General features: G+C 42.7%; 1 protein-coding gene across 1 annotated transcript in view; it reads left to right on the forward strand.

The window, feature by feature from the left end:
* Positions 1-26,204, forward strand: part of LOC123767016 (uncharacterized) — a 72,900-nt gene that overhangs the window by 25,928 nt on the left and 20,768 nt on the right. Inside the window, exons 6-8 of the mRNA XM_069337520.1 lie at positions 587-850; positions 17,506-17,547; positions 22,715-22,822. Of these exons, the coding sequence (XP_069193621.1) occupies positions 587-850; positions 17,506-17,547; positions 22,715-22,822 (414 nt within the window). The remainder of the gene's footprint in view (positions 1-586; positions 851-17,505; positions 17,548-22,714; positions 22,823-26,204) is intronic.

The raw sequence follows: 26,204 nt of genomic DNA on the forward strand, positions 1-26,204 counted from the left end.
GACACTAAAAGCCCCGAAAGCATCTCAAGATAACCTCAAGAATGCTAGACAAACTGTCCTCCAACAAAGAATGTCGGTTTTTGCTCGTATGCGAGCATATGGAACGTATGCGTATGCTCGTATGGAACCTTAAGAGGACAGGGTGGCTAGAGTGGAGTGGCTGCAGCATGCTCTCCCAACTAATGATATTATTCTATTTATTGAATTACAGAATTTTGTAATTACAATTAGGGTCTGTAAACAGGGAAACATGCGTACTCTTTTACATCATCAGTATTCTTTTAACACATCTAATCTAACCCAACCCAACCTAACCTTATGTAAACATAATATGAGAAAATTTTTACTGTGCGGTGTGCAAGAGGTGTGTGGCGTGGGGACACCACACCTCAGTGTCCCCACTTACGATTCAATTCATTAAATGCATGTAATATTCATTACGATTCTCTCATTACACTATATTGACAATGTCATTTCATTCACGTCCCCAGGTATTCTGCCATTGGGATCATAACCTTCACGATCACGCACACACGAAGGAAATGTTTCTAGTGTTTGTATTGACGTATTTCTCCTCTTTCTTCAGGTTCTTAACCGAGGAACGGCCGAGCTGGTCATTATGGCGGCCAATGGGCCTTATTATAAGTCTGTGGAAGAGTTACCCACTTTGTGTAAAGAGAAAAACGTGCCGTACGTTTATGTCAAATCTATGGCATTACTTTGTGCGGCATGCAATGTGTTTTCTGAAGAAGGAACGAGGGCATGTGCTTTCATCTCCAAGGAGGGTTCTAACCTTAAGCATCAAATTCAGAGCTTTAGAAAGAAAGCGGAAAAGCTCCATCAAGCGAAAGTTAATGTGGAACCGTGTACTGTATAGGCAAATTGTCCTATCAACTAATAGGTCTCATTTTGTGTGCCATGGTCCCCAACCGCACAAAATAATGGGTACTATGAAAAGTAGTGCCTCACAAATATCCACGCTTTCTATGCATAGGTTGGTTACGTTGGGCGAGTGCATTTTAATACCCCTTGTTTTGTCTGTTGTATCAAATCAAGAGCATGGACAAACATAGTAACTTGTTTGTTTTATACCTTGTGTTGAGACCACAGGCTGAGTAAATATAATACACTAGTGAGTGCAGACAATGAGTCACAATAACGTGGCTGAAGATATAATTACCAAACCACACACACAAGAAAGATGAAGAGTCGACGACGTTTCGGTTCGTCCTGGACCATTATCAAGTCGATTGATTTTCGGTCCAGGGTGGACGGAAACATCATCGTCTCTTCATCTTCAGGTGTGTGGTTTAGTCATCATACACTAGCGAGTCTTTAAAAAATCAATGTACCCTAGTTGGTTATTGAGACCAAGGCCAGGATTCATCAGCAACTTAAGTTGACTTTTTCGAAACCTGTGTATTTTCCCTCAAACGTGGCTGCTTAGTTTACATTTATTAAGCAATTTATGAACTCCAAAGTACTATGAGGATGGCTATAATAATAACCCTGTGTTGTGAAGTTTGGAGTTTGTAAATCGTTTAATAAGCACAGACTAAGCCACCATGATGGTGGAAACATGTACAAGTTTTGTAAGTGAGTACATTAACGCTCAATTAAACCTAGCCTAGATGTATAACGTATTATTAATAGCGTACATTACTGGCCTACTTGTAAAGAGATGCCAAAGACTGTACGACCGATGAGAAGATAACGGAAGTCAGTACAGACCAATAGGCAGCTCTACTGAAGCAGTCCAGGTGACAAGTCATTACAGTCGACGTGTCTCTCGGGGGATAGCCGTGTACTATTGGGATGTTCTTCCAGTGTGTGTGTTGTAAGTTAGTAATCATGTGACGACCCTGTCATTATCATCTTGCATAAAAGCATGTTTTAAGATTTGTTACTAGCACATCCAGCAATTGGTTAAACAGAATGTACTGTAATTCAATAGTTATACAGTGTGTTTTATGTAGTGGAATATTACAGGTGTCCCTTGGATTGGTGTGATATTAAATAACACTATTTTGGAGATAGCCAGTTATTTACTTTTATTGCAAACTAAGAATGTAGGCATGATTTTGTCTGTGCCAGGTTGAGCAGAGACTTGTCCTATGGTCCACGGATTGGGTCAAAACACCTTACTACTTGTGTTTTATGGAAAGGGAACCAGATTATGCTTTGAGTGGGTCTGGGCAGCAGGAATGTGTGTGCGTGTATGATAATATGTTGTGTGTGAATATGTGTAGGAATGATGAATGTGTTTTGTGTATGAATGCCTGTATGAGAAAATCCACAGGAGCCGTGATGAGGGTTCGAACCTGTGCGGTGGGTGTTCCCACACTAGTCGACTACGTCACGACATGGTAAAAGAATTGCAACCTGGGGTACTACTGCACCCTCGAGGGTCTTCCACTGAAGCCGAACCAGTGTCTCACAAACTCCCCCATGCACTCTGACTCTGTCGTCCAGTAATTCTACCTCTGACACCCCTCTTTCAATACACACACACATCACATTATCATAATATACCGAAACTCCACCGGAGCTATAATGACATCACGGCTCCTGTGAATTTTCTCATTGATGTATCATGGTAATGTGAATTCTCTGTGTAATACCTGTATGTATATGAATATATATTTGTGCAAGCATACTCACCTGGATGTGCTTGCAGGGGTCGACCAGCTATCTTGTGGTAATCTTGAGATGATCTCGGGGCTTAGCGTCTCTGCGGCCCGGTCCTTGACCGGGCCTCCTTTTTGTTACACACACCCCAGGAAGCAGCCCGTAGCAGCTGTCGAACTCCCAGGTACCTATTTACTGCTAGGTGAACAGGCACATCAGGGTGAAAGAAACTGCCCATTTGTTTCTGCCTCCACCGGGGATCAAACCCAGAACCTCAGGACTACGATGCCCGAGCACTGTCCACTCAGCTGTCAGACCCCAGTTTATAAGCCCTGAAGCTGCTTATAAGTTCTCCGTTGTTCTCTTATGGCTTCTCTCTGAATTCCTGCGTGTTTATTCCCCTCTCGTGCATTATATCAGTACTGATATATATATATCAGTCTCCGTGGTGTAGTGGTAAGACACTCGCCTGGCGTTCCGCAAGTGCTATGTCATGGGTTCGTATCCTGGCCGGGGAGGATTTACTGGGCGCAATTCCTTAACTGTAGCCTCTGTTTAACGCAACAGTAAAATGTGTACTTGGATGAAAAAACGATTCTTCGCGGCAGGGGATCGTATTCCAGGGACCTGCCTGAAACGCTACGCGTACTAGTGGCTGTACAAGAATGTAACAACTCTTGTATATATCTCAAAAAAAAAAAAATATATATATATGTCGTGGGTTACCTCTCCTCTGTGCGCCATATATAATTAATTGCTCTCATACGTCTTCTTTTTCTTTTTCTTGGTTCCTTTATCTGTTACAAATGGCATAACAAAAATTTTAATTGTATTGCATTGGCTACTTATGAAGTTCATGTATATCGTGTTTTCTCCAAGTTCTATTTCCCATAGTATTCTCTATTAAGGATTCTCCGATTTTGTGGTACTCCCAGTACTTGCCTTTATGGAATGCTAGTCTTCCACTTCCCCCTACTCTTGCTATACAGATTTTTATAGCAACGACTTAAGTAAAAAACCAATACACAATTGGCACTGTAGACATGCTAGTTGGTCCCTCCCCCCCCCCCCTCTTCTTCACGTTTACTCCCAAGCCTCTTGATGTTGCATCAAGAAGTTGTGCTGTGTCTACCAGCTATGCTTTCTCCCCGTCTTGACTTCCATCTTCGATTCCATTGATTCCCGGCCAATTTGTCCATGATTGGAGGAGAGAACTTGAAAGTAGAAGGCAGTAAAGGGGTGGAAGTTAGTTGGGTAGTGGTAATTGGGAGGAAGGGAGGGAGGCTTGTTTGCAGAGATTGTGTTATGGTATGAGATACAAATTATTGGCAGTGTTGGCAGTGGGGATTGCCGGGTGAGCATTGGTGGTGTGGTAGAGGGTTTTGAGAATTTAGGCTCATTTTTCAGTGTGAATGTTATTAGTGTTTGCAAGTAAAAATTAAGAGTATTATATGCATGGCTGAAAGCTGGCAAGAGCATTAAATTTTAATACACACAGAAATCACAATAGCGTGATATATCAGAGAAATAAATCCACAAGGGCCGTGATGAAGGTTTGAACCTACGCCCGGGATAATCCCAGACGCACCTTAGTCAACTGTGCCACGACGAGGCTTGTGCTTCGGAGAAGCTGCGGGATCCTCGTGAGGGCAGTAGCACTCCAGGTTGCAATTCTTTTACCATATTGTGGCATAGTCGACTAAGGCGCGTCGGGGATCATCCCGGGTGTAGGTTCAAACCCTCATCATGGCCCTTGTGGATTTGTTCATTAAATAGTAATCTTGGTGTATGGTATGTTTCATTGAGGAAACAAGTGGAATAAGAGGCAGATTTTTTAAGGTTTTTAACAATGTTACTTTCCTCCATATTTCAAAAAATATATACATCTTGTGCATGAGTACGACCTCCACACACAAATCAAGGGCTGCCTGTATTGAAACTGAAGTCTTCAAGAGAAGGTTTTGATGCTGGTAAACAGCTGATAATATATTATCAGCTGTAATATAGGATTATATCTTGCATATAAAGGAAAATACTTTTATTAAATAAAAAACTGTTATTCTTATTATCCTGTATTATATAAATATTGTACAATGTATTATATGTCATGGATTGTGTTTTAATACATTGTATTAAAATATGTAAACATCTGCGGTGGAAGATGTAGTAATTATTAAGTGGGCATTCCATCACAGTTGAGGTATGTTGTAAAGAGCACCGAGGTGCCCGACCCAACCCTATACGCATCCTGTGAGTGGTACTTTATTGTACACCGCATGTTCATTCAGTAGTTTATTATTCGCTCCATACTATTCCTGTATATAGCAATGGTCAATACTAATTCTGTAAACAGTAGTTTTGAAACTTGTGATGCAAGGGGTGAGTCTGTGGCGCTCAATAAACTAATCAAGAATCAACTCGACCTTGACTTGCATCTAATGTATGAAAATCAGGACCGGATTATGATTTATGATGATTAGGGCTCTGGGCCCTAAGCCCATAAAAGATTATGGTGACTTCCCTCTCTATAATTGAAAATAACCAAACAACCAAAACATTTTTTTTTCTAAGGACACAAAAATGTACATGTATAGTATGTGAAATTAAAATACAGTAATTTATTTTTCCAATGGTAATATTCTTGCTAACATCATCAAAGTTGACGAATAATTTAAATGTATGATGAAACATACTTTAACTGCTTTTTTCCTCGTGATGTCTGTGTAAAATAAGTGCATCTTATACACCGAAAAATATGGTTAATTTGGCAAGCTTTTCTTTTGGAAATAAACCTTGTTCCATCTTTCACTACTGTGTAATGAAGATCAATGTAACTAAGAGTTTTATTTTCCTGTTAAACTTTGCACGCATATAAATGTGGAGCCGTCGGTGTTGTCCACAGAGAGGATTGTGTTCATGTCAATATAAGTACAAGTTGACTAATTTCTAAGAACTTAAGAATTGAGGAAACTGCAGATTTATTGGCCCATCCGAGGCAGCTCCTATTGATTCATACGAAACAGCTCCTATTCGTCCATACCTTTAACTTTTGCCCCTCCTGCAGTTCCTGTTCCTCTTCACCACCTCCCTCTTTCTGTCCGGTTATCTCGCTTACACCCCCTCCCCATCCGGCCCGTTGGCGCCGTGAGGGGGGCTTAGTAGACGGCTGCCGGAGTGTGATGCTCCGTGGGACAGTCCTCTATCCTTTTGTGGCCTTGCACTCCTGCTGCTGTCTTCTCTAATTGTGCCGGATCGCTTTTCCTTTTCCTTGTGTTTCGTTTTTCTCCCCCCCCCCCCCCCTCTTCTCCTATCTGCTTGTTGTTTCCTGCCGACCTTTTGCTTGTTTTGGTTATTCCTTTGGACTTCTTCTATTTTGACGCACGGGTGCTTGAGGAGGCATACTCTTGCACCCGTAGAACTGTAGTACCCAACGTCTCGAGCGAGGGGAACCTTTTATTGTCAATCCTCCTATCGTCGCTGAACCCGATCTCGACGGACTGACGGTTCTTAAGGTGGCGTTTGTGGGGCGTATACTCACGACGCACCCCTAGGGGACCCCAGCATGATCAGCGATAGCTTCCTGTTGGGTGTCCTGCCTCTAATTGTGGCTCCATGGTGGGTATGAGGGCACATTCGTGGATGAATTTCTCTCTTCGTCTATGTCGATGAATGTTGTACCCTCTCAGGCTCGTGGGGTGAGCGACCAAGCCCCCGAGTCGGCCTGTATTGGAAGACTAGGCTCTGTAGCCCCCGCTGCATTGGGCCACGACCTTGCTCCTCCTTTGACCATCCTGACTTCTTCCCCCAGCTCCCCTTCCTCCTCTGTGGTTTGGTAGAGCCTCCAGCCCCCAGTGGTGACCACTTCGTCCCCTGGTGCGGCTAAGTCTTTCGTTGTGACTACTGCGCCTTTTAACCCCCCTCTCTCTAGGGGGTTCTCAACGCCGTCCGCGCCACGGCCGCACTCGCTCGATTCCCTCCAGTACTGATGCGTATCAGGCCACATGTAGCCACGCGTATCCTGCTTCATGGGCCAAATACTTTGATCTCCCTCTTGATTCTGCGCCTCCTGATGATTTCTCCCTCTATCGGCATCTTGATTCCGTGGATGCCTCCATTACTTTCAACCCCACTCGTCTCGGTACACGTGTCGTTGCTGCTCCTTCTCAGGGTGCAGCTTCCCGCTTCGCTGCCTTATCCTGCCTTGGCGAGACCCCTGTTCGGGTCTCCAAGAACGCTCGGTTGAATGCCAGTGTTGGCACTATTCTCCTCCCGCCCCATGTTGCGACCGGTGTTTGGAATCTACAGGACTACCACGATGACATTCGGCATATCCTCGATGCCCAAGGCCATTCTGTCCTCCAGGTAGACTCGTTTACTCGTCCCCCTCGTGGTCGTCGCCGTCAACCCCTTCGGGTTGTGAAAATCACCTTTGATGGTAGGACCCTTCCATCCTCTGTCATTCTTGCTGGTGCCAGGTGCTCTGTCCAGGAGTACATTCCCTCTCCATGGCTTTGTAACAAGTGCTGGAGGTTTGGGCATGGTGCCCTCCGCTGCTCCGGGACTGTCTCTCTCTGTCCTTTGTGTGGTGGCGAAGGTCACTCTAAGTCGGAGTGCGCTTCTCCCCAGGCTCGTTGCCTCAACTGCGGTGAGGCCCATCCTACCTTCTCCCATGTGTGTGTCCATTACAAGCTTGAGGCAGCCGTCCTCAACTTGAAGCACCGGGAGCGTTTATCTTTTCCTGAGGCGAGGCGCCAGGTTCGCCGGCTCCTGCCTTATGTTAACATCTCTTATGCTTGCGTGTTGCGCTCTTCCTCTCCTCATCCTTCCCACCTTCCTCAGACTCACAACCGTTTCCGGGCCTTGGACCCTGATGCGCCCACTGCCCCCTCCTCTGTTCCTTTGGGTTCTCTCCCGAAGGGTCCACCTCCTGGTCCTCTGTCTGGGGTTCCCCTTCTTTCTACCCGGTCGTGTCTCCTGTGTCTTCTTCCTCGTCTCCCTCTGATCCTCCTTCCCATCCTCTTCCTCCATCTATTGACTCTCCCCGCCGCCTGTCGGTGCAGGCGGATGGCCATCGCTCTCCTAACGGCCGTCGTGTGTGCTCTCGTTCGGCTTCTCCTGTTGACACACTGGAATCCGTTGCCCGGTACGTAGTTGCTGGGACACCGGTCTCTTTAAGTCAGAAGCGTAAGCTTGGCTCCTCTCCTTCCTCCTCCCCGGCGGGTAAGAAGGCTTCGCTTTCTTCCTCGGCCCCTACTTCTGGCTCTGTTGCTCCTTCCCCTTCCGTTTCGGTGGTTGCGCCCCCTGTTCCTGCTATGGAGGTTTCTCTGGCCCCCACTTCCCTCTCGGTTGCTGCCCTTGCTGGGGTGCGCTCCCCTCTTTCTACTCCTCCTCCTCCTGCTGTTGTCTTTGACTGCTCCTCTCCGTTGTCTCCTCCTCCTCCTCCTCCTCCTCCTCTGGACCCCGCCCGCCCACCTCTGATCTGTTCTCCCGTTTCCTTCCCTCCGTCTTTGCTCAGTTTACCCATGCCTCCTAACCCTGACTTTGCTGACCCTGATCCCGACCCTGATATTCTTTAACGTGCTCTGTTGCTCTTTCGCCTTTGTTTCTTCCTTGTTCTCTGTTTTTGTCCTTTCTCTTCTCGTCGAAGTCTATTCTTCAATCGAACGTTCGAGGTTATTACGCCAATTTTCTTGAACTCCAACTTCTGATTTCCCGATTTTCGCCCCTTTGTGTCTGTCTCCAGGAGCCAATGCTTGGTGCTCGTCCTGGTCGTTTTCATGGCTATTCCTTTCTTCCCTTCCCCCCCCCCCCCCCCCGGCTGTTGATGGGGCTCCTAACTCTTCTGCTCTCTTGATTCGCTCTGATGTTCCCTTTGTTCCCTTACTTTTTCCTTCGCCTCTCCATTGTTCTGCTGCTCGTATCTTTGTGGGGAAATGGTACATTGTTTGTTCCATTTATCTCCCCCCGAGTGTCCCGCTTTCTCTTCCTGATCTGAAACACCTCCTGGACTCCTTGCCGGAGCCTGTGCTCCTGCTGGGTGATTTCAATTGTCGTCATTCTCTTTGGGGTGACGTTCTGACGAACACCCGGGGTTGCCTTCTTGAGTCATTTATCCTTTCTTCTTCCCTGTCTCTTCTGAATTCTGGTGAGTCCACGCATTTGGACTCTCGGACTCGCACCGTTTCCTGTCTTGATCTTTCTCTCTGCTCATCTTCTCTTTACTTAGATTTCACGTGGCAGGTTCTTGATGACCTCCATGGCAGTGACCATTTCCCCATCCTTGTTACCTTTTTCTCTTTTTGCCCTCCCCTCTCTGTCCCTAGGTGGCAGTTTGCTAAAGCGGACTGGAACCTATTTGCCCTCAGTGCTACTCTCTCTGACCTCTCCCTTCTGCCTCTCCCTCGCTCTCTCCTACTTTTTCATGACAGTCTTCGACGCTGCCCTCTGCTCTATTCCTCGCTCTTCCTCTCGGGGTCCGCGGAAATGCGTTCCCTGGTGGAATGTGGATTGTGCTCGGGCTGTCCGCTGTAAGCGTGCAGCCTGGAAGAGGCACCGCCGTAGGCAGACGGCCGATTCTTTTCTTTTCTTTCGGAAGGCGAGAGCGGTGGCCCGTAGGGCCATCCGTACGGCTAAACGTGAATGTTGGGCGTCTTACGTCTCCACCATTACGTCCGAAACTCCTCTGCCACAGATCTGGAAGCGTATCCGCAAGATAGCGGGTAAGTTCGTTCCCGATGTTTCACCGGTCCTTCACCTCCATGATACTCTTGTGGCGGACCCGTTGCAGGTCGCTTCCGAACTGGGTTCCCACTTTTCTTCTGTTAGCTCTGGTCTTCATCTTCCCCAATCTTTCCTTCGTAAACCTGTCCTTGAGTCTCGTCCTTTAGATTTCTGCACTCGTCTTCAGCTTCCCTATAATGATCCCTTCTCTCTCTGAACTTCGTTCTGCCCTGGCCCTCTGCGGTTCTACGGCGGCGGGCTCCGATGGTATTCATTATGAGATGCTTCGCCATCTCCCTCCGAGCACGTCTCAGTATTTACTGAGTCTGTATAATCGGATCTGGGAGTCGTCGTCAGTCCCTGAGGACTGGCTCGATGCCGTTGTCCTCCCTGTTCGCAAACCGGGGTCTCTGGGTACTTCCCCTAAGGACTTTCGCCCTATTGCCCTCACAAGTTGTGTCTGCAAACTCTTTGAACGTATGGTTAACGTTCGTCTGATGTGGTTCCTGGAACACCATCACCATCTCTCCCCTTCTCAATTTGGTTTTCGCAATTGCCGCAGCACGACATGTTCTGGTGAACTTGGAGGTCTATATTCGTACTGCTTTTGCTGCGAAGACCTCCGTTGTTGCTGTCCTTTTTGACCTGGAAAAGGCTTACGACACCACTTGGCGATATCATATTCTGTCTCAACTTCATTCTTTTGGCCTTCGTGGTCATCTCCCTCTCTTTCTCCGCAGCTTCCTCTCTCGTCGTTCCTTTCGGGTGCGCCTTGGTACCGCTCTCTCTGCCTCTTTTTCAGCAATACGAAGGTGTGCGCTGTGTAGTGTTCTGAGCACTACTCTTCTTCTGGTTGTCCTCAATGGTCTTCTTTCCTCTCTTCCTTATGGCGTCTTCTCCGCTCTCTATGTCGATGATCTTACCCTTTGCTGTCAGGGTGATGATTCGCCTCTCCTTCAGCGCCGGCTTCAACTTGCGATTGATGCCGTGTCGTCTTGGGCCACCAATCATGGCTTCAAGTTTTCTACTACTAAGACTTGTGCCATGACTTTTACTCGGAAACGGGTTGTTCTTCGTCCCTCTTTGTCACTTTATGGTCATCCCCTTGAATACAAAGATTCCGCGAAGCTTTTGGGGTTATTCCTTGACACTCGTTTGTCTTGGTCTCCCCATATCTCTTACCTCCGTGTTGAGTGCTCTAAGGCCCTTACCCTCCTTCGGGTATTGTCCCATACTTCTTGGGGGGCAGATAGGCGCACTCTCCTTCCTTTATTCAGGTAAGGTACATACATACAAGTGATTTTACATTCCTCTCTCGTCCTGTCTAAGCTCGATTATGGTTGCCCTGCTTACTCATCTGCTTCTCCTTCTACTCTTCGCCGTCTTGATGCTTTGCACCATACTGGGTTGCGCCTCAGTTCTGGTGCCTTTCGTTCGACTCCCGTCCTTAACTTGTATGTTGACACTGGCTTCCTGTCTCTCCAGGACCGCCGTGATCGCTACTGTCTTCGCTATCTTGCGCGATCCTTACAACATCCTTCCTCTCGCCTCTGTCGTGCTTTAACTTTTACCCCTCCTGCGGTTCCTGTTCCTCTTCACCACCTCCTTCTTTCTGTCCGGTTATCTCGCTTACAGGATTCTCTTTCCGTTCGTATTTCTAATGTTTCTCCTCGTGTTGTTCCTTCTTTGCCCCCGTGGAGAGTCCCCCTTCTGCAGTTTTGTGCATCCTTGACCCGCGTCACTAAAGCTTTTACTCCTCCCACAGTTCTAAAACGCCTTTTCCTTAAACACTTTTCTTCTCACTCCCGCTCTGTTTCTGTCTTCACCGATGGGTCTAAGTCAGCGGACGGTGTTGGCTACTCTGTTGTTTTTCCTGATCGCACTTATATGTGTCGCTTGCCTCCGGAGACTAGCATCTTTACAGCGGAACTTTATGCTATTCTCTATGCTCTTCGTCTCCTGCTTTCTCGTTGTCAGTCTTCCTTTGTAGTTGTTGTTGACTCTCGTAGTGCCCTCATGGCTCTCGGGTCCTTTAATCCGGTTCATCCAGTAGTTGTCGAGATCCAGCATTGGCTGTTTCTCGTTCACAGTAAATTTAAGTTGGTTGAGTTTTGTTGGGTTCCCAGCCATATTGGTGTGTCTTTAAATGAGCGTGCGGATGCTGCCTCCAAGGAAGCTGTCCGCTCTTGTCCCATCTCTCGTAAAGGTATTCCGTTTTCCGACTTTTACCCGGTTATCCATTCCTCCAGCTGCTATTGGTCCATACGAGGCAGCTCCTATTGGTCTATACGAGGCAGCTCCTATTGGTGCATACGAGGCAGCTCCTATTGGTCTATACGAGGCAGCTCCTATTGGTGCATACGAGGCAGCTCCTATTGGTCCATGTGAGGCAGCTCCTATTGGTGCATACGAGGCAGCTCCTATTGGTCCATGTGAGGCAGATGCTATTGGTCCATACGAGGCAGCTCCTATTGGTCCATACGAGGCAGCTCCTATTGGTCCATACGAGGCAGCTCCTATTGGTCCATACGAGGCAGCTCCTATTGGTCCATACGAGGCAGCTCCTATTGGTCCATACGAGGCAGCTCCTATTGGTCCATACGAGGCAGCTCCTATTGGTCCATACGAGGCAGCTCCTATTGGTCCATACGAGGCAGCTCCTATTGGTCCATACGAGGCAGCTCCTATTGGTCCATACGAGGCAGCTCCTATTGGTCCATACGAGGCAGCTCCTATTGGTCCATACGAGGCAGCTCCTATTGGTCCATACGAGGCAGCTCCTATTGGTCCATACGAGGCAGCTCCTATTGGTCCATACGAGGCAGCTCCTATTGGTCCATACGAGGCAGCTCCTATTGGTCCATACGAGGCAGCTCCTATTGGTCCATACGAGGCAGCTCCTATTGGTCCATACGAGGCAGCTGCTATTGGTCCATACGAGGCAGCTCCTATTGGTCCATACGAGGCAGCTCCTATTGGTCCATACGAGGCAGCTCCTATTGGTCCATACGAGGCAGCTCCTATTTGTTTATATAAGGCAACTCTTATTTATATCCATCCAAACTCTTTAGTATATATGAATATTATTAGTCAAATCCTCAGCTCAACTGAGAATCCCGAGTTCGATCCTCGGGCGGAGACACGATGATGGGCATTTTTTTCATCTGATGCCTCTGATGACCCAACAGGAAATTGGTACCTTACACACAGAAGTCACAGTAGCGTGATGCATCTAATGAACAAATCCACAAAGGCCGTGACGAGGGTTCGAACCTATGTCCGAGAGGATCCCAGACGTTCTTCAATCGTCTGAGCTGCTACATGGATAAGAATTGCCATCGAGAATTCAACTTGACCTACCACGGATCCTGTTTGGTGCCTTCCTTTGATAATTAACTCGCCTGGCGTTCCGCGAGCGCTTTGTCATGGGTTCGTATCCTGGCCGGGGAGGATTTACTGGGCGCAAATCCTTAACTGTAGCCTCTGTTTAACGCAACAGTAAAATGTGTACTTGGTTGTAACAACGATTCTTCGCGGCGGGGATCGTATTCCAGGGACTTGCCCGAAACGCTACGCGTACTAGTGGCTGTACAAGAATGTAACAACTCTTGTATATATCTCAAAAAAAAAAAAAAAAAAAAAAAAAAAAATTACTTACCACGGATCCTGCAGTCTCTCCGAGACACAAGTCCAACCACTTGGGCAGTGGTTGAGTGCTTAAACTGGTTGGTAGAGCGACGGTCTCACATCATGCAGGTCGACGTTCAATCCCCAACCGTTCAAGTGGCTGGGCAGCATTCCTTTCCCGCCGTCCCATTCCAAATCCTTATCCTGATCCCTTCCAAGTGCTATAGTCGTACTGGCTTGGCGCTTTTCCTTAATAACAATAATAATATTTTATTTAGGAAAAATACATACATATAGATCCAGCGTTACAAACATTCTGATTGATTTATGGATAGAGGTAGTACATACAATACCTAAAGCCACTAGTACGCATAGCGTTTCGGGCAAGGTGAGGTGGGGGATAAAACACTAAGACTAAAACTTTATAATAATAATAATAATTTTTTATAATAATAATAATTTTTATTTAGGTAAGGTACATACATAAAGAGATTTTACAAAGTTTGTTGGCTTTATAGATAGAGCTAGTACATACAATGCCTAAAGCCACTATTACGCAAAGCGTTTCGGGCAGAAATTTATAGTAATTGAGCTTAAAGTATTCTCAATTAAAGTAATTGAGCTTAAAGTGTACAAGAATGTAACAACTCTTGTATATATCTAAAAGGAAAAGTATAATTTGCGTTGAAAGGAAAAAAATATTAGATAAAAAAGGGGGGATCATGGTAGAAAATAGCCAATATACAAGTTGGTCAACAAACAGTATTGTTTAAAAATTAGTAAGACATGGGTTGACATTTATTTATTTATTTATTTATTTGTGCATATACAAGAATGTACATAAGGAATGTGAGGATACAATTATGGTAATTACAGTCTTGTAAAGCCACTAGTACGCGCAGCGTTTCGGGCAGGTCCTTAATCTAAGAAAATTTTAAGGAGGTAAATACTTGCAAAATTTAGAGACAAAAAAATGATAACAGATTACATGAAATGAAAAAAAAAAAGATGAGAGAAAATTATAGGTACAGTATATTAAAGCACACAGGTAGCTAAGATTGATTGCAATGACAGCTTAAAATGGTAGTTGACAACAAATTGGTAGGCACAATACAGCAGAAACAATATAAGATTGATTGCAATGACAGCTTGAATGGTAGTTGACAAAAATTGGTAGTCACAATACAGCATATGGCTAGCACATAAAAGAAGACAGCAATGAACATAATGATAAGGTTGTTTGATATTACATAAAAATTAGGAGATTGGGTAACACTAGGTACAGAGCAAATTTAAAGCTCAGTGTAGGAAACTATAGGTAGGGTAAGGTAGGTTACATGGAGTTAATCAGGCAGTACTTAGTTTTCATCTTAAACTGGTTGAGAGAGGTACAGTCTTTAACATGGTTGGGAAGGTTATTCCACATTCTGGGTCCCTTGATTTGTAGAGCATTTCTAGTTTGACTAAGTCATACTCTTGGAATATCAAATAGGCATTTAAGATAATCCTTTCCCTTAAAACCAAGTCTGGTGCCCTTGAGGAGATACCAACTTTAATTTACAAAAAAGCCTCCAGATCTTTAGCTCCTGCCATTGCATTGCTCTACAACAAGTCACTTGAACTCCAAACCTTTCCAGATATTCTAAAAAAAAGCGAGAGTAACGCCTGTCCACAAATGTGGTGATCTCACAGATGTCAACAACTACAGACCTATATCAATCCTGCCAAACTGGTCAAAATTATTTGAAAAACTAATCTACAAGCAGCTTTACTCTTTTCTAGCCAAACACAATATACTTAGCTCTTGTCAATATGGCTTCAGACCCAAAAAAAGCACTCACGATGCACTTATTAGTATGATTAACTTGATTCATGCAGCTCTTGGTAAAAATGAGTTCCCTGTTGGGTTATTTGTGGACCTGCGTAAGGCTTTTGACACTGTCAACCACCAAAACCTTCTTCTTAAATTACAACATTATGGAGTCAGAGGACACTCCCTGCAATACCTCAAATCTTACCTTACTGACAGGCTCCAGTATGTTTCTGTGAATAATTCAATTTCTCCCACCTTACCCATCAACATTGGTGTTCTTCAGGGCAGCATACTTGACCCTCTCCTCTTTCTCATCTACATTAATGACCTTCCAAATGCCTCCCAAACGCTTTGCGTAATAGTGGCTTTAGGCATTGTATGTACTAGCCCTATCTATAAATCCATCACTCTTTGTAAAATCTCTTGTATGTATGTACCTTACCTAAATAAACATTTGATTTGATTTGATTTGATTTGATTTGATTTGATTTGATTCATTGACGTCAGTGGAATTAGTAGGCTTTAGGTACAGAGACTGTGGATAGTTACCTGTAAGATAGTCCTTAACATCAGTACTGGAAGATGGAATATCATTTGCAAGGGATGACCCAATGGAAAAGAAGAACCTATTGAACTCAATAGCAGAATCAGAGGCTGAAAGCTGACCATCGTTATTGGACAGGAGTGTTGGTTTGTTATTTAAAGTCTTCTTTGATCCCAATATTTGTGAAATTGTGCTCCAAGTTTTTTTAATGTTGCTCTTTATTTGGGTAAATTTATCTTCATAGTATTTAGTTTTGGTTCGTCTAATTATTTTAGATAGCAATAACGAGTAATTCTTTGAGAATTCTTTGGAGACGGTTCCTAACCTATACTTCTTCTCAAGGTCATGTTTTTTATTAATGGATTTAAATATTCCCTTCGTAAGCCAAGGATTGTTAAGACTTTTGGTTGTGACTTGTTTTGTAAGCATAGGACAGTGGGTGTCATAAAGGCTGAGAGTTTTTTTAAGAAAAGATTGCACTGCTAGGTTGATGTCCCTAACTCAGACTCCCAGTTGACATTAGCAGCAGCAGTTATAAAATTGTCTATAGCAGTTTCATTGTGCAGCCTAAAGCTTAACTCCCATGACTCTAGAGGTGGTTTGCTAATGTTAGTTAAGAGAAATGTGGGGTAATGGTCTGTAGTGCTATCGGTGATTATACCTGAAGTAAGCGGAGAGGTTATGTTGGTCCAGATGTGATCTAGAGTCGTGGCAGTACTATCAGTGATTCTAGTAGGTCTAGTGATTAAGGGTATGAGGAAGCAGGAATTCATACAGTTGAGGAAGCTAACAGCAGTAGGGTGTTCAGGTTCGCAGAGGTCAATATTAAAGTCCCCTGCGATAATTAGATGGTTTTTGTTCAGTCTGTTATCAAGTATTAGATTTCTAAGGTTTGAGTTGAATTCGGACACATCAGTGTTAGGAATTCTATAGACTGCACCCACAGACAGGAACATATGGAACGATAAGTTAGTACCTAGTGCTGTGAGTAATGTATATATATCATCAAAATGTTTACCAAGTGACCTAACATTTTGGTTGTAAACTGATAAGCAGGTGCTATTTTGGAGTTTGTTTTTTGCCTTGTGTGCTGTACTCACCTAGTTGTGCTCGCGGGGGTTGAGCTCTGGCTCTTTGGTCCCGCCTCTCAACCGTCAATCAACAGGTGTACAGATTCCTGAGCCTATCGGGCTCTGTCATATCTACATTTGGTGATTACCATATTTGTATCCTCACATTCCTTATGTACATTCTTGTATATGCATAAATAAATAAATAAATAAATAAATAAATAAATAAATAAATAAATAAATAAATAAATTTGAAACTGTGTATGGAGTCAGCCTCCACCACATCACTGCCTAACCACATGCCTGGTGTGCTGTGAAATTGATATTGTGATTATGTGTTAATACATTGTTTACATCATGTGCTGTAGAATATCTGCAATTTTGATCATTAAAGTGATGATTGTCATAGATACTGGATAAGATATTGATATAAGGGTTGATATAATGGTGATATTATTGATATTATATCGAGGTGGTTGACCTCGATATAAGCCTGTCAAGTACTGTAAGTATAACCTGGCTGCCTGTCCTGCAACACAGTGAATTGTATTATTATAAATTAATAATACAAAATTAAACCCATAGAACCGCCTACCTGCCGAAGCAGGAAATGCCAAATCTGTTGATTTTTAAAATCCAGTTTGGAAAAAAAATCATTAGGACAAATTAAGGGAGGAAGAAGGGGAATTTTGACAAATCTGGCTTCCTGTCCCCATCGAGGCCACTAGAAAGTGGCAGTGTCCCATCAGGTAAACTCGGGTAAATTGAGATTGGCAAGCATGCGAACGGGCGGCGGCGGGCGGGGGAGTGTTGGCAGCACTGGGAGCTTGTAAACAAACTCCTGGACCCCCTCAGCTGGTGATGCCTGACCCCTGGGGTCACCTCTCACGCTGACCCCTGGCCTTCCCTGCAGGCCACAGTGGCACATGCTTGGAGCAACACCTTGAGGAACTCGCTCAAGGAACACCTTGAGCGAGGAAGGCGGTGGAGGCCAGAGCCATCACCTCCTCCCCCTACATGACATATTACAGGGAAGTAGTAGCAGTATTATTATGAAGACGGCATAGCACATGTAGCTCTCAATTTACCTGAATTTACCTGAGAGGCCACTTAACACTAGTGGCCTCGATGAGGACAGGAAGCCGGTGGGTTGTCAAAGGTTCCCCCATTTGCTCTGAGGATCTTTTTCCAGTTGTATTTTAAAACTCAACACAGTTCTTATTCTGTTACTGCTGTCGCTTTACGGGCGACGACGTAACTAGAGGTATGCACCCTGACGACGTAACTAGAGGTATGCACCCTGACGACGTAACTAGAGGTATGCACCCTGACGACGTAACTAGAGGTATGCACCCTGACGACGTAACTAGAGGTATGCATCCTGACGACGTAACTAGAGGTATGCATCCTGACGACGTAACTAGAGGTATGCACCCCTTACGATGTAACTAGAGGTATACACCCTGACAACATACCTTACCTTGAAGTTACCTTGAGGTGCTTCCGGGGCTTAGCGTCCCCAGCGGCCTGTTTGTCGACCAGGCCTCCTGTTTGCTGGACTGGTCAACCAGGCTGTTGGATGCGGCTGCTCGCAGCCTGACATATGAATCACAGCCTGGTTTATCAGTATCCTTTGGAGGTGCTTATTCAGTTCTCTCTTGAACACTGTGAGGGGTCAGCCAGTTATGCCCTTTATGTGGAGTGGAAGCGTGTTCAACAGTCTCGGGCCTCTGATGTTGTTAGATCTCTCTCTCAGAGTACCTGTTGCATCTTTACTTTTTAACGGGGGTATTCTGCACATCCCTATGCACGTCCCTGCACGTCACGCAGGCACACTCGCCCTGTACATCTGCACATCCCTGCACATCACAGGAGTGTCATCCCGTGACGCTCTGTTACTCTCTCATCTATCCTTATTTCAATTATGGCATTTGTGCTTGGGGTTCTACTACACAAAATCATTTACGTCCTCTAATTATTCAATGCAAAGCTGCTATTAGAACAATATCTAACTCTGGCCCAAGACAGCACTCGGTACCCTTACTCAAATCTTTGAAAATGTTGGATATTAAGTCAATGCTCATCCTCTCATGTTTACTCTGTATATTTAAAACTCTGAACTACAATGTCAATCCTGACCTTAGAAGCTTCCTAGAAGGTTGTAACAGAACTCATGGGCACCAAACTAGAAACAAATACCTATTTGATATTCCAAGAGTGCGACTTAACCAAACTAGAAATGCTCTACAAATCAAGGGACCCAGAATGTGGAATGATCTTCCCAATCATGTCAAAGGCTGTACCTCTCTCAACCAGTTTAAGAGTAAAACCAAGTGCTTCTTAACCACTGCACTGCGCAAAGCGCCTTTAGGCGCTCAGAGAGTTGTGCTTTTTGTTTTTTAATTTGGCTATATTTTAATGTTTTTTAATGTTTTCATTACTATTTGTGTTTTGAAATGGAAATAGTTGACTTTGGAAACATTTTGACATTAAATTTACCTGAACATTTGTAAAAATAACAAAAATATGTCCTTGACAATTGCACCAAGACGTTTTTGCCGAAAATAGGTGAGCAGTGCAAGGGTTAATTAACTCCATGTAACCTACCTTACCCCCCTAAATGTCAACCCATGTCTTGCTTTTGTTAAACAATGCTGTTTTTTTCTCCAACTTGTACAATTGTTGATTTCTGCTATGTTCCCCCTTTTTTATTTTTATTCCTTTTTTCAACACAATTTATACCTAATGCCTATTACTATTAAGTTTTAGTCTAAGTGTCTTCCCCCCCCCCCCCCCCCCACACTTTGCCCGAAACGCTTTGTGTATTAGTGACTTTAGGTACTGTATGTACTAGCTGTATCTATAAATCCAACATTATATTTGTAAATCAACTATGTATGCACTTTTCCTGAATAAAAATTTATTTATTAATTATTATTATTATTATTATTATTATTATTATTATTATTATTATTATTATTATTATTATTATTATTATTATTATTATTATTATTATCCTGCCATGCCTTTTGGTCTCATGTGATGTTATTTCTGTGTGCAGGTTTGGGACCAGCCCCTCTACTATTTTCCACATGTAAATTATTATGTATCTCTCCCGCCTGCGCTCAAGGGAATACAGTTTTAGGCTCTTTAGTCGGTCCCAGTAGTTTAGATGTTTTACTGAGTGGATTCTAGCAGTAAAGGATCTCTGCCCGTTATCCAGGTCAACAATTTCTCCAGCTTTGAAAGGGGCTGTCAATGTGCAGCAGTACTCCACTCTAGAGAGCACAAGCGTTTTGAAAAGTGTCATCATCGGTATAGCATCTCTAGTGTGAAAGGTTCTTGTTATCCAACCTGTCATTTTTCTTGCAGTTGTGTTCTTTTAAAGGTAAGATCTTCCAACATGAGTACACCCAGATCCTTTACATTGCCTTTTCGTTCTATGTTATGATTTGCCTGAGTTTTGTACGTGGTTTCCGTTTTTACATTTTAATTTTTTCCGTAGCACATAAGCTGGAACTTATCTTCGTTAAACACCATATTATTTTCTGTAGCCCATAGAAACACCTGATTTACATCTGATTGGAGGTTTGCCATGTCCTCTATGTTGTCTATTCTCATGAAAATCCTAGTGTCATCTGCAAAGGATGATACAGTGCTATAGATTGTGTTCTTGTCTATGTCCGATATGAGGATGAGAAAAAGTACTGGAGCAAGCACAGTACCCTGGGGGACTGAGCTCTTCACGGTTGATGGACCGGATTTTATTTTGTTGACTATGACACACTGGGTTCTGTTAGTCAGGAAATTGTAGATCCATCTGCCTATTTTTCCGGTAATTCCTTTTGAGCGCATTTTATGTGCAATAACACTATGGTCACATTTATTAAAGGCTTTTGCAAAATCTGTGTAAATTACATCAGCGTTTTGTTTGTCTTCCATGGCATCTAATGCCATGTCATAGTACTCACCTATTTGTACTCACCTATTTGTGCTTGCGGGGATGGTCCAGCAACTGTGACAGGCAAGAGCGCCCTGTCCAGAAACCATGTTGTCCGGGGTTATGGAGATGCTGTGATTCCATATATTTTGTGATTTTACTTCTTAACACTCTCTCAAAGATTTTTTATGATGTGCGATGTTAGTGCTATCGGTCTGTAATTATTTGCCTCTGCCTTATTTCCTCCTTTATGGAGTGGTGCTATCTCTGCTGTTGTTAGTATGCCAGGGATAATGCCAGTATCTAGGCTTTGTCTCCACAGAATGTGAAGGGCCTACAATAGTGTTTTTTTACAGTTTTTGATGAATATGGAGTTCCAAGAATCAGGGCCTGGTGCAGAGTGCATAGGCATACTGTTTATGGCTTCTTCAAAATCCAGTGGGGATAGAGTGACATCTGATATACGATTTAATGTTGTATCATATCCATGAAAAATTCATTTGGGTTATCAATTTTTAGTGTGTTTAGTGGCTCGCTGAAAACTGTTGTACTGCTTCCTCAGTAACTTGCTCATTTCTTTGTTGTCATCGGTGAAAGTTCCATCTCCCTTTCGCAGGGGCCCGATACTAGATGTGGTTTTTGATCTTGATTTTGCATAGGAGAAAAAATATTTTGGATTTCTCTCTATTTCACTGATGGCCTTTTGCTCTCTTTGCCTCTCCTGGGTTTTGTATGATTCTTGTAGCTTGAGTTTAATTGTTTTTATTTCTCTACCTAACCTTCTTCACCGTTCTTGAGATAGGGTGAGACTCTCAAGTTGTTCCGTGATTTGTTTTCTTCCCCTATAGAGGGAACGACGTTCCTGTTCCAATCTGCATCTCTTCCTCTTTTTTTCAGGGGTATGCGGTTTAAGCATATTTCTAGTGCTACTGAGCTCATTTTTTCCAGGCACTGGTTCAGGTTTATATTTTGTAGCTGTTCTTCCCAGCTTATTTCTGTGAAGTCTTGGTTTATTTGCTTCCAGTTTATCTGTTTATTATTGAAGTTGAATTTGCTGAAATCTCCTCCACCGGGAATCGGGACTGGTTTTGAAGGTCTATTCCCCATGCTTGTCAGAACTTCAATTAAGTTGTGATCTGAGTAACAGGTATTTGTAATCATTATGTTCCTGATCAATTTATCATTATTGGTGAAAATGAGGTCCAGCGTGTTTTCCTTCCTAGTTGGTTCTACTATTTGCTGGTTTAAGGCAAACCTGTCTCACATCCATAGCAGGTCATTTGCATGTGCCTGTTCATTTAGGCAACTTCCTGGTATTCTTTCTGATATTACTGTATAAGCCAGATCCTTCCATTTCAGGTGCCGTAGGTTGAAGTCCCCAAGCAGGATGATGTTCGGGGCTGGATTTGTGAGGTTTTCCAAGCAGTGTTCTATTTTCATTAGTTGGTCTTGAAATTGTTGAGGGTTTGCCTCTGGTGACTTATATACAAGGACAATAACTACATTTAGGATCTCTATTTTGATTATCAGCACTTCCACCATATCATTTGAGGTGTTTAGCAGCTCAGTACAGATGAGTGTGTCTTTGATGTAGAGGCTTGAAGCCTGTGTTTCCTGTCACATCTGAAAAGATTGTATTCTGAGATCCGTATTTCATAATGCACAACTATATTCTACCCACTTCAAGACTCCGTACCAATATAGAAGCATCAAGAGGAAGTATGGGCCAATAGGCCCTTTGCAGTTATTTCCATTCTTCCCTCTCATTTATCCAATTTATGCCCATTGCACCGTGTTCTGTCTTGTGTTGGTCAAAAGTTTGTCCACCTCATCCAAAACTGTTGCAACATATCACCTCACCCAAAGGCGAGTATATAAGACAAGCGTTTCAATGTTAGTATTAAGTAAAACTCTTGTTTAGTGTTTTCAGGTTACAGTTGTGTGTGTGTAAACTAAAGTCTTTGAAAATGTAATAAGTTGTTACGAAACGTGCTCAAGCGTCACGTCAGACTAGAAATAAAAATGAAATTTGGAGAACAGACTTTTCAATTACCATCGACAGTAAAAAGAAACATAAGAAATAGTGAGAAAATTTGTGTTAGAATTATTAATCTTACTTTTTTGGTCATATTTAACATATGTTTACAAGAAAGACTGCTACCAAAATATACTAATATATATATATATATATATATATATATATATATATATATATATATATATATATATATATATATATATATATATATATATATATATATATATATATATATAATATATATATATATATATAATATATATATATATATATATATATATATATATATATATATATATATAATTTATATAATTTATATAATTTTTCCTTGTAGGTTGTAGAGTTTGGGAGTGTTACCAGTATGGGTGAAAACCTTGTCTCTCTCAAGTGGAATAACCACATGCCTACATTTTTTAACCTTCTGCAGACACTACGAGAAAAGGTAAGATATCATACATTTCATGGATAAATTGTGTCCATTTTCTGCATTTACTGGAGTTGGGACTTTTGTGTCAATAAATTGATCTAAACTGCATGCAGGTTTCCTGTCTAGGACCTATGACATAGGACCTAGGATCTAAGCAAGACATAAAGTTATCTAGCAAAACTGTTCAAAAGTACTATTCCGAACTGCTTAGTAACTAAAATTTTATTAATATGTTGGAAAGATGCCACATTAATTTGTCATTTCATGAAGGTTATCTAATTTTCAACACTTTATTTATTTATTTTATTTATGCATATACAAGAATGTACATAAGGAATGTGAGGATACAAATATGGTAATTACAGTCTTGTAAAGCCACTAGCACGCGCAGCGTTTCGGGCACTTGTGAATTGAACTAAACAATCTAATCAGCTGTGGGCCACAGGACTAACCACTCTGCAAGCCAGACGTGACAGGACTGATCTCGTCGAGACCCATTCAAATATTGAACAAGTTGCAGGATATTAATCCAGCCGATCTTTTTAAAAGGGGTCAAATTAAATACATAAAGAAGAAATAGCTTCAAGCTTTAACAAGCTAAAACCTAGGAAAGAAAATGGATTTTTTCATCCATAGGGTTATAAACCCATGGGAGTACAGTATCTACCTCCTCAAAGCTGTAAATTCTAAGACAATAATTCGGTTCAAAATTCAACTAGAAAAAAGGCCTCAGGAACAATGGAAGGCCCTTTGATAAGCCACCAGTGTCCTGTCCCTGTTGAGGCCATTCAAGATGGTGGCACACTAGTAATTTCAAGTGAATTTAGGTAAAACTTAGAAAAGTATGTACCCCTTCTCTGCCATTACCACTATTTAAAAAAGATTAATCTAACCTAACCCATCCTGGGATGGAATGGGATGGGATTTGATCCCATTATATCCCAGCCCATCCCCATCCCACCTAGCCTAACTCAATCTAACCCAGTTTTTCTTAGACCGACCGTCCCGCTGACCCACAGTAGGAAAAGAGCATTTCATTACATTCTTTGCTGGATTTTTATTATTGCAAGTATCTATTCAAATACACTGTAATCATTTTTGTGTTATCGTTGATTCAGATTGCACAAAGATTGTGGCAAATTCCCAATGTCATGATGATTCCCATATTTGTACTTTTTTTTTTTTTTTTTTTTTTTTTTTTTTTTTTTTTTTTTTTTTTTTTTTTTTTTTTTTTTTTTTTGAGATATATACAAGAGTTCTTACATTCTTGTACAGCCACTAGTACGTGTAGCGTTTCGGGCAAGTCCTTAATCCTACGGTCCCTGGAATACGATCCCCTGCCGCGAAGAATCGTTTTTTCATCCAAGTACACATTTTACTGTTGCGTTAAACAGAGGCTACAGTTAAGGAATTGCGCCCAGTAAATCCTCCCCGGCCAGGATACGAACCCATACTTATACTTCCTGTGACATGCATTAATTCAGATGTTTTATTTCAAACTGTCCATTATTGTACAGGTATAAAGAAAAATTTTGTTATTTTAGTGGAGAACAAGCAAATGACGTGTTTTCATTAACATCTGCATGACCTTTCTATGCAGCATATTGTATTGTATTGTATTGATAGGCATCTGCATTGTCAACTCCTATTTTAACTTAAGCAAATCAGCTTGTAGGGCTTTGTCCATTGTTTACACACACACACACACACACACACACACACACACACACACACACACCTCGTAGGGGCCCCACACATAGGGGCCTCGTAGCCTGGTGGATAGCGCGCAGGATTCGTAATTCTGTGGCGCGGGTTCGATTCCCGCACGAGGCAGAAACAAATGGGCAAAGTTTCTTTCACCCTAAATGCCCCTGTTACCTAGCAGTAAATAGGTACCTGGGAGTTAGTCAGCTGTCACAGGCTGCTTCCTGGGGTGTGTATGTGTGTGTGGTGTGGAAAAAAAAGAAAAAAAAAAGAAAAAAAAAGTAGTTAATAAACAAGTTGATTGACAGTTGAGAGGCGGGCCGAAAGAGCAAAGCTCAACCCCCGTAAAAAACACAACTAGTAAAACACAACTAGTAAACACACACACACACGACAGAGTTCCACATAAGAGGTTGTTCTGGAAACTGGAAAATATTGGAGGGGTGACAGGTAAGCTTCTATCATGGATGAAAAATTTTCTGACTGATAGAAAAATGAGGGCAGTAATCAGAGGCAATGTATCGGAATGGAGAAATGTCACAAGTGGAGTACCACAGGGTTCAGTTCTTGCACCAGTGATGTTTATTGTGTACATAAATGATCTACCAGTTGGTATACAGAATTATATGAACATGTTTGCTGATGATGCTAAGATAATAGGAAGGATAAGAAATTTAGATGATTGTCATGCCCTTCAAGAAGACCTGGACAAAATAAGTATATGGAGCACCACCTGGCAAATGGAATTTAATGTTAATAAATGTCATGTTATGGAATGTGGAATAGGAGAACATAGACCCCATACAACCTATATATTATGTGAGAAATCTTTAAAGAATTCTGATAAAGAAAAAGATCTAGGGGTGGTTCTAGATAGAAAACTATCACCTGAGGACCACATAAAGAATATTGTGCAAGGAGCCTATGCGATGCTTTCTAACTTCAGAATTGCATTTAAATACATGGATGGCGATATACTAAAGAAATTGTTCATGACTTTTGTTAGGCCAAAGCTAGAATATGCAGTTGTTGTGTGGTGCCCATATCTTAAGAAGCACATCAACAAGCTGGAAAAGGTGCAAAGACATGCTACTAAGTGGCTCCCAGAACTGAAGGGCAAGAGCTACGAGGAGAGGTTGGAAGCATTAAACATGCCAAAACTAGAAGACAGAAGAAAAAGAGGTGATATGATCACTACGTACAAAATAGTAACAGGAATTGATAAAATCGACAGGGAAGGATTCCTGAGACCTGGCACTTCAAGAACAAGAGGTCATAGATTTAAACTAGCTAAACACAGATGCCGAAGAAATATAAGAAAATTCACCTTCGCAAATAGAGTGGTAGACGGTTGGAACAAGTTAAGTGAGAAGGTGGTGGAGGCCAAGACCGTCAGTAGTTTCAAAGCGTTATATGACAAAGAGTGCTGGGAAGACGGGACACCACGAGCGTAGCTCTCATCCTGTAACTACACTTAGGTAATTACACACACACACACACACACACACACCTATCCTAAGTATTTGTAGACCTCATCCTAGAAACATTCTTGTATCAACATGTTAAACAAGCTACGAGGATGCAGGAAAGGGTACGTTCCCTTCATGCTAGATTTGATATTTACCAGGAAGGAGGAAGAAATATTTGACATTCAGTACCTTCCTCCCTTGGGTAAAAAGTGACCATGTCTTTT

The sequence above is a fragment of the Procambarus clarkii genome, chromosome 5 (genome assembly GCF_040958095.1).
Source record: "Procambarus clarkii isolate CNS0578487 chromosome 5, FALCON_Pclarkii_2.0, whole genome shotgun sequence".
NCBI lineage: Eukaryota > Metazoa > Arthropoda > Malacostraca > Decapoda > Cambaridae > Procambarus > Procambarus clarkii.